Source organism: Parasteatoda tepidariorum, chromosome 2 (assembly GCF_982258835.1).
Source record: "Parasteatoda tepidariorum strain Cologne lab strain chromosome 2, Ptep-v5.0, whole genome shotgun sequence".
In the NCBI taxonomy this organism is placed as follows: Eukaryota; Metazoa; Arthropoda; class Arachnida; order Araneae; family Theridiidae; genus Parasteatoda; species Parasteatoda tepidariorum.
In genome coordinates, this window is record NC_141756.1 from 119,342,425 (window position 1) to 119,354,725 (window position 12,301).

General features: G+C 27.2%; 1 protein-coding gene across 3 annotated transcripts in view; it reads right to left on the minus strand.

Moving 5' to 3' along the window:
- Positions 1–344: 344 nt before the first annotated feature.
- The window catches only part of LOC107445760 (uncharacterized), a 32,253-nt gene continuing 20,296 nt past the window's right edge, over positions 345–12,301 (minus strand). For all 3 annotated transcript variants that reach the window (XM_087158226.1, XM_087158228.1, XM_087158227.1), the window contains 3 exons: positions 9,705–9,815; positions 6,252–6,395; positions 345–490 (listed from right to left, as the gene is read on the minus strand). In XM_087158226.1, the coding sequence (XP_087014352.1) occupies positions 415–490; positions 6,252–6,395; positions 9,705–9,815 (331 nt within the window). In that variant the 3' untranslated portion in view covers positions 345–414. The remainder of the gene's footprint in view (positions 491–6,251; positions 6,396–9,704; positions 9,816–12,301) is intronic.

Genomic DNA, 12,301 nt, shown 5'->3' on the forward strand with positions numbered 1-12,301 from the left:
TTATCGTTTCTTACAGGCTAGAGAAATAAAATTTTAAGAAAAAGTATTTTGTTTTTTAAAGTTGAATTTGTGAGGGTACCGCTAAATTGTAGTAAATTTGGCCTGGAAAGACCCCTGGTAATAATTGATCCCAAGAGATCCTTACTGTTTCAAATCTATTTCAAGACTCTGTTTCTTGAGATATATTTTGTTTTCTCTACATTTATGACTGAGCCCACCTCAAGAGCAAGAAATGCCTATTTTAAGGCAGGAAGAGAACAAGCACAGTAAAAGTTTATATTAATCTGTTTTCCCAGGGATGCAAAGGCATAAAATAAGAATTAATTCAAATAATAAGAAACATATAGGATGAATATTTTTTATTTTAAAATGAGAAAATACAGTGAAAAATACAAATATAAAAAGTAAAATTCTTCATGTCTCCATTTCATCTTCTGGAAAGATTTGACACAATTTATCTGAAGTTTCTTGGGATGACAAATATTGATGACTGAAATAAAATCAATAAAACAATTATGATTTGCATACTAGTATAGATCCTAAAACTTTATTTAATTAACACTAAACATACCATAACACGTCAAATGACCGTTTAAGAAATTTTGCATTGAAAATGCGCTCATCAACTTACTGCTTTTGCACATTTGACTTCATGACTTTTTCTAACAATTATAAACATTTAATATTCTATTATTATTATTTTTCGTATTGTGTTTGTTTCGAATAATACTTGTCGTATACCTAATTTCTATCACAACCGGTCATTTGACCGGGAAAACAATTTATTGCTTTATGTGGTTATCGGATCAGGAATTAGGATGTAATGCGTGGTCAACTTATTGTATTCGATTATAATTGCACATTTCTGCAAAGACTGTTGTGTCGTTAGTTCAATCAGAATAAATTCAAATTTCAAGAAAGTACATAAAATTTTAGATTGGCATTTTTGTGCCAGAAAAAGTGACAAAAAGTAAATGTTTTGGTAAGTAGCTTATATTTTATTTTGAAAGTTTTACTTGATTTATAAGTAACTGTTAGTTTTTACCCAGAAAAACGTCAAAACAATGAAGACAGCATAAGTATTTAGAAGAAATAATATTATTTATAAGAATAATTATAATTCTAATAGCTATTCTTATAATTATAAAAATTATAGGAATAATAATAATTAGACGAAATATGTTTGCAGAAAATGTACAATGGAAACACCCTGTATATGTAAAAAATGCATTGAGCAATGAATTAAAAATTCTTATTCTTTGAGTTTGTAATACATAAAAAATTGGCAATATACAATTCTGTTTAATTATAAGAATTTTTTTTTTTTTAGTTTATTACCTTCCTAACATCCATATTTCATACATTCAATCAAGAAACATAATGTCCGGTCATTTGACCGGCTTTGGTAGAAATAGGTATAGATTAACAGGGTTCGTGATTTTTTTGATTTTTTTAGAAAAAATCAAAAAAATCGGATTATTTTGATTTAAATCGGATTTTTTTGATTTAAATCAGATTTTTTTGATTTTTATTTAAATACACTATAAGAACTTTAATTTAGGATCAAAAAAACTTTATAAATGTTTAATCAAAATTAAATTAATATTAAAACTATATTATAACAATATTTTAGAAGCTCTAACTTACTAAAATAATTTTTCATTATAATGCATAGCGACCATTTTGATACAAAGGCATGATTGAAATTAAAAGACAAGATAAAATAGATAATTTAATGAATACTACTTTAACTAATAACACAAAGTTTCAATTAGCACAGCATAATTTTAATTTAAAATTGTGATCTCTTTTTTTTCTCATGATTTATAAAATAGCAAAATAAATGCAACAGATTGTGTTTATAAATGTAGTTATTCATCAAAAATTAAATATTCAATCTATATATTTTTATGTTAAAATATTCATTTTTAATCCTTTATCAAAATACATATGTTAAGCTAAAAAAACATTTTAAAAAAAATCTATGTACTCATTGGAATTTTTTTTCACAAAAGAAAATCTGATAATTTCAAAGATACCATAAACATATTATGAGAAGAAAAATAAAAACCAGTTAATAACCCTACTGCTTCAAATAGACTTTGATAGGGAAGAATGACACTATATCAGGAAAAAAATATCTGAACTCAGCTTTTTTTTTTCTTTCTATTTTTGGCATATTAAGGTAATTTTTTTTAAATATAACCTCAAGCTTTAGAAATATAGAAATTTCCATCAATAAACTACAGTCAATTCGCTATAACTCGAAGTTCGTTAACTCGAATATTACTATAACTCGATATTTTTATGAGGGCCCGACCCTTTTATTTTCAATTTCATGTTAATTATTCTCGATTACTCGAATTTTACTCCCTTTAACTCGATTTTTTTTGGATCTTTTAAAGCAAGAAAAAAAAAATCTAGGAGCTGATATCTTGCCCCTTCCTTTGCAACAAACACACACAATGTCTTTCGCACTCTTCATGGAGAAGCTAAAGCTGTCCCTCTTGAAGTATGTGAACAGTGGTTAAATGAAACGTTACCAAATTTACTTCAAGCATACAGTTAAAATGATGCTTTCAATATTGATGAAATGGGTTTATTTTTTAAATGTCTTTCAAATAAGACTATGATGTTTAAGGATAATAACTGCTCAGGGGGTAAAATGAGCAAGAAACGTTTGACTGTCCTAGTTGAAGGAAATGCGTCTCGGACAGAGAAATTGCCCTTACTTGTTATCGGAAAATACCGAAATCCCCGATGTTTCAAGAATGTAAAAACGTATCCTTTGGATTACAAGTCTAACAAAAAGTTTTGGATGACATCAGTTTTATTTGAAGACTGTGTAAGAAAATTAGATCGGAAATTCTTCGCTAAAAAAAGAAAAGTGATACTGTTTATGTATGAATGCACAGCGCATAGTGATCTACCTAATTTGAAAGCAGTAAACTTGCAGTTTCTCCCGCCAAACACAGCAGCAAAGTTGCAGCCCATAGACCAGGGTATCATAAAGTGCTTAAACAGTCTTATCGTAAATGTCCTGTCAGAAAAATGATCTTAAATATTGTTAGCATTTGGAAGATTTGTAATTGATAAGCATTAATTAGATAATCCGACAATATTTTGAAAGTCCAAACCGAAACTAACGGTAAGTCGAACTTCCGATATGTCGAAGTTTTTCGTCAGTTCCATCAGATTCGAGTTATCGCGAATTCACTGTATAATGTAGATTTGAATTTCATGCTTTTTTAATCAAAAGGTAGAATTTTAATTAACATTTGCTTTTTGAAAAAAAAGCATGTTTATTTACTTTCTACAGCTATGCAAGTCTATATTAAGACAGCATTAAATATTTACTTTAATCTGTACTTTCAATGTTAAGAATCAAAAGATTTTTAAACATGTAATTTTAAATGTGTTTAACACACTCCAAGAAAGAAAGTAATTTCGTTAACTAAAATTAATTAATGCAGCAATTTATTTAAAATAAATTTTAAAACTAAGAAAAGAAAATAATAAAAGTATCAATAATTTAAAGCACTGTTTTTTAACTTTTAAAATCAATATAATATATATATAAAAATCAGTTGATTTAAATCAATGATTTTTTTTAAAAAATCATTTGATTTTAATCATGATTTAAATCGTGATTTAAATCAAGCTGATTTAAATCAATGAACCCTGTATATTAAGTGTTGGTATTTTTAGTGTAAAATCAATCAAGCTAATTTGAAACGGGCAAAAAAAGATTTTTTTTTGTTGATAAATTAAGGAAACCAGACTAAACTGAAGAGGAAACTTAAGAAGTTTATTCCTTGAAATTATCAATATTACTTCTTATAAAGAAATTACAATTTTTTTTCAAAAAGGGGAATACATGAAAAATATTGAACAAAAAATATAACTTTTGAGACATGGAGAAGATTAAGGGTTTAGGATATCAATGTACCAAAAAGAGAAAATTTTTTCTGAGTTCAAGCTTTATTAATACTTACAGCCTTAAACTTAAAAATTTGGAAACTAGGTTTAATAGAAAACATATCAATGAACAATTGAAACATCTGAATATAATAATTAACATCTAAACAAATAAAGAAATTGCACTCATATTATTTCCCACAAATGAGTATGCTGGAAGTGAAATCAATATAAAGCTATAAATAATTCATTTGTAGTTTTGACATGAAAGAAATCATTTCAAAATTTAGATTTCAATATAAGCGACGTTTAGTGAACGAAGATGACTAAAGGAAATAGAGGAAAAAATGAAAGGTACAAATTTTTATATTGGTGCATATTTCAAACAAGCATACAATTAAAATACCTTAAATATATAAATGATAGCATCATTTGTAGTGAACAATAGATATGGGAAAGCACTCTAAGCATATCGACATAAAATATAAAATAAAAACTGTACGAAAAATAATAAAGCAATAGACTTGAAAATTAATAAATTTCACAATAGGTATAAAAATTTTTTAATGAAAAGAAACCCCGTGGCAGAATCGCGAAGACATTGTCTTACAGAGTTCTTGCAGAAAGATTTTATCTTTTCATTTGAATTATATTCAAAAGATGCCTTTCTTGCACATCGAAGAGGTAAAAAATGCTCACGATTTTTCTATTCTCATTTGAGAATAATGAAAAATAAAGAATAATGATGAAAAAAGTTTAGTTACAATGTTATTTATTACAACAACTGAGTCTCGAAATGAAAACACGCATTTAGTAACCCCTTTTTAGAGAGTCCGATTCGCGTTATTTCGTTGTCAATCTCTTTTTTCTAGTTACTGCCACAGATTTCATGATTTTTTTTTAATGATGAATTACAAAATGCGAAAAGGAAATAATTAGTGAGTTATCTTCCTACAAAATGTGAGAATATCGCCCATAATATTAGAATAAAAAAAATATTACATATTCAATTAAAAAAATTATTTTATTTGATCAGATTTATTTATTTTTTAAAGTTAACGCTTCTGTCGCTTTAAATTAGTAACATGTATATTTGTTATTTTTAAGTATCCAGCAGAAAGATATTAGTATTAGAGAGGTATGAAGCAGAAAAAATGATTTTGCTACCGGGAAAAGAATTATGTATTTAAAGCAAAAGAAAAATAAATTAACACATTTATTTAATAGGAAATCACATGTTTTTTTATTGAGCAGACAATAAATTTTCCACATTTGTAAGAGATTTTTTGTAAGTTTAAAATAAAGAAGGTTCCTTATTTTAGCAATGGTTGTGGATTCTGTTTTACTGTTTTTGGCAGTATGACTTCTTTAGCTTCTGCACTCATATCTTGTGCCGACAAAAGCACAGGTAAAAGTTAGCAACATTATAATGTTGCTAACTTTTTCGCTAAGTCGTCTGACGATTAAGCATCAAACCATCGTCTCTTTCACATAACATAAAATTGATTCTATTCTAAATTTAAATTTTGTTTACAAAATATCAACATGTTAGGAAATTTCAAAACGTAGGCTAAAATTATCTGTTGTCTCCAGTAAATATAATTTTCCAAATTTCTTGATGTGCCCCCTGTGGCAAAATTGCGGTGACACAGGCGATATTGTCGCAGAACGTTACACAGTGTTTGCAGAAAGATTTTCAGTTGGAAACGTAAAAATTTTGGTTTTTCTTTCTGCATAACTTTTCAAAAAATGTTTTTTTTTTTCTCCAGAAGAATTTTTTTTCAAAGATATCTTACTTGTGCATCAGAGAGAAAAGAAATAATCTTAATTTCGCTATTCTCATTTGAGATTAAAAAAACAAAAAATCATTAATGACCAGCATCAGCCTAGAATTTCAATTTAATAATATAAAATAAAAAGAATAAAAAATCGTGAAAGAGATAGTTCGTTCTAGAAATGATGACCTTTCTTTCATTATTTTATTTCTTTAAAGAGCACCATATTTTACATACACTTGTTTGAGTATCTCCTTTTCAAAGAGCTCTATTTGCTAGATGAAGAAATAATTAGTGAATTTTTTCCGCTGAAAAAATGCGACAATTAAAATTTTTCAAACATTTTTATTCGATAATTTCTTCTGTTAACACAACGTTTCTGTGACTTTAAATTAGTAATTATTATAATTAAAAGTATTTTAAGGCAAAATATTAGTGATAAGGAAGTTTGTCGCAGAAAGCCAGAAAAAATTCTGTCACAAGGGATGTGGCCATCTGGAGAAAAAAGATAGAAAACTCATACTTTTTTAAAGAGAGGAAAGGAAAATAGTTTCTTACCACATCATGCTAAGCTGTTGGGGTGTGAGATTATTGTTGTTATGCTTTATGTCAGATGCTTCTCCTTTTGGAATATCATTATGTTTCTCTGTCAGTTTGTTGTTAGGAGGTTGCCACACCACCAATGCCATTGAAGGTTTCTCTCTGAAACATTAAATATCGTGATAATATAATTTCAATTGCAGTGTTGTCTCAAGAAATTTTTTTAGAGAGTCATTTCTCTCACCTATTATTTTTTGAGGAGTAAATTTTAAAATAGAGGGGTGATTTAAAAAACAGAGATTATGTTTGATACTTATAAATTACTGCAATTTACACAGGTTACATTATAACTAACAAACATATTACACCAAGTAAATATAGAATCATTATTTGAACATTTAACCAAAAAACATTATTCCATATTATTTTAAATATATTCCCTATTTAATTAATTATACTAAGGTATTTTTTAAAAAAATATTAATAAAAGACATAGAATTAATTATTTTTGTTTTAACCATTTTATAGCAAGATAAAAATTCAGGTCACAACTGAGATATTTATTGGTTGCAAAACGTTCTGGTAAGATCATCCAATTCAGAGATAGCCAGATTTTTCGACAAAAAAGAAGCACCTATCAAGTATTTTTAAAGCATTCAAAAAATATTTTCAATCACTTTCTCAAAAAATCTCAATTAGGATCAGTGCAGAAATAACAATTATTTTTTCTGCCGTTTGAAGTTCTTAATTTATAAATACAAGATCAATAAAATTCAAGAACATTTTCAAAAACTTTACATAATCAAGATAAAATAACTAGTTTCAGATAAATTTTACCGAGAAAATAGTGAAAATCATGCATTTTTTGTAATTTAGAACGACAATCGTCATGACAAAGAAAAATCTCTTCTTAAAAGACAGAAATTTAAGTCATTTCTACAAAACCCTAATAGAGCTTTAAAAAAAACTTAAATAAAAAATAAACACCTTTAAGCACTTTTTAAAAACACTATGAATCCTGCATTAGTCACATATCAAAACTACTAGCCATAATTCAAAAGTCATTGTCAAAGGCAAATCTTAACAATTTAACACAGAAAACTTCAAACTAAAATTTAAATTTACCTTAAATTGAACTATTTAATAAAATAAAAATTCAAATTAAGTCATTTGAGGAAAAGAAATAAGAATAGATTGGGTTTGATTTTTGATAACTTTTCAAGACTAGAACACTAATAAGGATAAATCTGAAGCAATATTTGATGTTTTTTTAAAATTCTGACTATCTTTTAAATTATTATACTTCATTTTAAATATATTTCAGTCTTTTATTTTTTTAATGAAAGAATTTTGTTTATTTCTTACTGTTGCAATTGGAATCATTCAGCAAAAAAAAGAAAGAGAAATTTTTTTATTCGATTACAGTAATTCTCGCTGAATACCTTGTAAAATTTATTAGAATTATTTGTGCAGTAAAAAAACTGTGCAAAAAAATTCTATATCAATACTTTCGTTGAAAGATAATTTGTTTCGCTGAATTTACTATTTTATTGCATTTGGTGAGGTGAACTCTTAGAGCAGTACCTATAATTTCTCCAAAGCTGGCTTTTTAGATACTTTGAGTAACAAAATGTTCCTGAAAACGGAATACATAAAACAGGGTGCGTAGCCCCTTTCAACAAAAAATAAGTTTTAAGTACTTTGTAAGCACTCAAAAAATATTTTTATGAACTATATATATATTAATAAAATGCAAAATAATTTTCAAAGACTTTTCTTGATCATGATAAAATAACTAGTTTAGGGGTGATTGTGAGCCCAAGTCAAAATTCCGGAAAATTTCTTAAGTTCAAAAAAAAAAAACCCAGCTTAAATTGAAAAATATTTAAGCAAGGTTTTTTCTCCTTCTTCTCAATATTTCTTGGTTTACTTAAAATATATTTAAAATTTTACACATTCCTATACCATTTACACATACCTATAATGACCTGGAGAAGTAATTAAAATTTACAAATATGTCTTTCTTTCTTGAGTTTATGATTATAATAACTATTTACTGATAAAAAAAAATTAATATTAATCGTGAATATAAGCTTAATTTTTTCCGGAGCACAATCTAAGAATCTAAGCTCTATCAAAGAACATTTTTCTTGATTATATTAGCTACCATAAAAAGATCGAGAGATTTTTCAGTTCGATTTCAGAGTGTGGAAAATGGTGTTTGAAATTGAGAATACCTTGCAAAATGCAGCAGCGTTGCACATGAGAGTGCTAGAATCTCACCAGACCCAGCTCAGTAGACGCAGATGTGGAATCCGATATATTTTATCAAACATGTAAAATGATTGACATTTTTGAAAAGGGAAAATTAAGCACTTTTTAAAAACACCCATAGAAAAAAGCACCTTTAAGGGCTTTTAAAAAAAGAAAATCGAAAGTAAGCACGTTTTAAAAACGGTACGCACAATGTATTGTACAGCAGGAAAAGAACTAGCAGGAAATGCGCTTCAAGATGCGCACTAGCCAACTCAGCATTCGAGTTGAGGTTGGTTAATGACAGAGCGTCGCTAGACTAGCAGTTCTACTCACGCCAGTTAATAAGAAAACAGTAAAGGTTTAAAGGGGGGTAGATAACAAGTCTTGCAGCAAATTTATATGGCAGTGCATAAAACTTTCAACCAAAGATGATTTGAATTTTTTTTGACCGATGGCACTGTGGATACGTAAAAGCCGATCTTATGTGGCACATGGCAATTGCCAGACACATGGCAATTGCAGTTCAAAATATGGTAGGAGAACAAAAATTATATTAAACTAATTAATATTTTTAAAATTTTAAACTAATCAAAAATTTGTTAGTACTAAAATAAATATATTTGCAATTGATCTGGAGGAAAAAAAATTTACAATTAAAGGGGAATTATGGTGCTTGTTTTAAACTCTAAATAATATCTATCTATATAAATTTACATAAATATCTGATTTCATGCACATGATATCTAATTTTTTCTGATTTAATGAGAATTCAATAAAAGGAAATTAGGAAAACAACTGAAAGTTATTATGGGAGCTTCATTAGATACTTCATCAGTTATAACTTGGAGTTAACCTTAAAAATTTTTAATAATGATATTCCCGATTTCTTTCTTCTTCTCTGTTCATTAAAACTATGAAGAGTCACATCCATACTAAACTTAGTGAATGATACTATACCGAAAAAAAAAAAAAATCAGCGCACAGCTGTTTGGTGACTGTCGAGAGCACTCCTTCAACTCCAATTTTTGCAAACTGAGTTTTATCCCGTATAGGATCTGCATTTACGCAATGTGGATAAATTGAATTTATAAATCAAAGAAAAACAATAAAGGAAAAATTAATGACCAAACATGAGAAGCGCTTAAAAAACTGGCCAACTGTGAATATAGTTTTGCAATAAAAGTAAAAGCTCATCAACATGTAGTACATTCTTACATTTTATTTAAAAAAGTACTCAATATTTTCTCAGGTTCAACCAGCTTCTTAAGTTCAGGTGCAAGAATCAAGGATTTGGAAGTGGTGTCACTGGAACCAGCATCTTGTAGCCTGTGTTAAGAGAAAAAACAAACAAAATCCAATTAATATCAAATAAACTGTGCAAAATTAATGCAAAACAACAACTGGTACATCTAAGACATATTTTTCTGAATTAATTTTGTTAGCTCATCTCAATAAACACACCTTTTTAGATTGTTTTAACATTTTAAATATTTATTCACCCTTTGAAACTGCCCATAAGCATAATGATTTACACATAACCGTCACCCTCTATCATAATTAAAGTTACTTTCCTCATATAGTTTTACATTCTGCAGTCACCATATAAAAATAGTACTGCATTTATATATAATATAAAACCCCATGGTTGAATGGCAGCGACTTGTCGCAGAACGTTACATAGTTCTTGCAGAAAAATTTTTCTCTTTAAAAGTTTAAAAAAAAAAAACTTTTCTTTTCTACAAAACATTACACGTAATATTCGAGTCATGTATTTAGATAATCACTCTTTGATATGCTAAATTTTCGCCGATAGTATCGTAAATCAATGCAATGTTTCGATTAATTTTCTGCAATTAATGATATTGATTTTCCCAAGGATTTTAAATATCCCGATATATTTCAAACAGTATGGAGTATTTACTTTTGAAGGCTATCAAATTTTTGGCAGTTATTGCTATTTATTTGTCCATAGTTTTTAAATCCAATATTTTTCACTACAATAACCTAATCTCGAAACGAAACATGCATTTGAGGAGTCTGATTTGCGTGATTTCGTGCAAATAGTACTATGGATTTCATGACTTTTAATTATATTTTTTGTTGTAATGATTATTTTGCAAAGAACGAAATAAATTGTGCATTCCAAGAATAACACCCATAATATTAGAATAAAAAATTATTACATGTTCAATTAAAAAAAATAATGTTTTTTGTTTTGTTAACACAGCGCTTTTGTTATTTAGAATTAGTAACATACATGTTTGTTATTGTTAAAAGTATCACGCAGAAAAAATATTAGTGCTAGAGAGTGTTGTTGCAGATAGATTGGAAAAATTCTGCCTCAGGGAAATAAATCCAAGGTTAGGACTTTGGACATCATAATCTGGTTTTAGTTGGATCAATGGGTTCTGAGGTCCTAAACTGTCTATAAGTGTCCAAAAGTTTATTTTAGTTAATTTTAGTTAAAAGTACAAACTCCATATGTAATCATTGGTTTATACAATTAGATATATTAATACTTGATACATTTAATTAACTTAAATTTTAATGAACTTAAAACAAATAAAAATCATCTATTTGTGTATTTTAACAAAGATTTATTTGAAATAAGAGGGAGTGTAAAATAAGAGAAATGGAGATTTTAACAACTATAAATAATTATGCAGAATATACCTGTACACTTGGAATAAAGTAAAAAAATTGCCACTTCAAATATTAAACACAAACCACTATTTCAACAAGCACTGTTTAAATAGTTATTATGTTGCAAATAAAGCTAAAATTTTTATAATGCTTTTAATCCTCTTTATTTAATCATGACAAGTAAAATGAAGATGGATATTTACTCTACTTAGTAATATCTTTTGATGCATCTAAAATACATGGCTATTAACCAACCAATCAGAATTTGTGATAGAAAGTGTGTGCCATATTAGATTCTTCAACAATTTTTTCTGACTAAATTATGCTACTACAATTTTGCGTTCAGCAGGTTTTGAAAGGTAGTGAAATAGTATACAAATTTGACAAACATCTTTGTTTTTGAGCAAATTAATGTTAAAACAATTTTTCAGAATCATTCAAATCAGTTTTCAACAGTTTGATCTGTAATTGAATAAAATTTAACAAAAATCTAAAAATTTGTGATGTGTAGTTTTAAATGACTTATACAAAGCAACAAATCACAGTACTTATTTGCTTGAAAATTTTAAGGAAAAAAAATCCATTGAAATTCTAAAAATCATCCAGCATCATTATTTCATTTAATCTAATAAAGTGGTTCCTATATTTTTCACCTTTTTTTTAAAAGCATTGTGCTGTCTAATAACATTCTATCCTTAAGAGAGTTCGTTAAATAATAAATAAAAAAAATCAAGAAAATAGAAAGCAAACTTTTAATTAAAAACCCATGATGGTGAGGATAGAGGACTTTAGGTATTTTTTAAATACTTGTTAAAAGCATCCATATAATCAATAACTTTTAAACTCTTCCATAAAATTTGAAGATTATGTTATGTGTTTGAAGATTATATTTGACAAATGGACAACTTCTTTAAGTTGAAAAATGTTAATTTTTTTCCTTCATCTATTCATAGTTTTTATTTTGAATTGAGTGAAATAAAAATAAATTACCACTAACTTATCCTCAAGAAAACATATAAGTCATTTTAAAAGTTTCTCATGAAATAACACTAAGAAAATTAGTCAATAAATAACAATTAATAAAATATGTTTTTTATATTTGTTTGTTTTACCCCATTCCCTAATTAAAAATGGACCGTAGCTGAATAACATTAGTAATTTAACTTTCT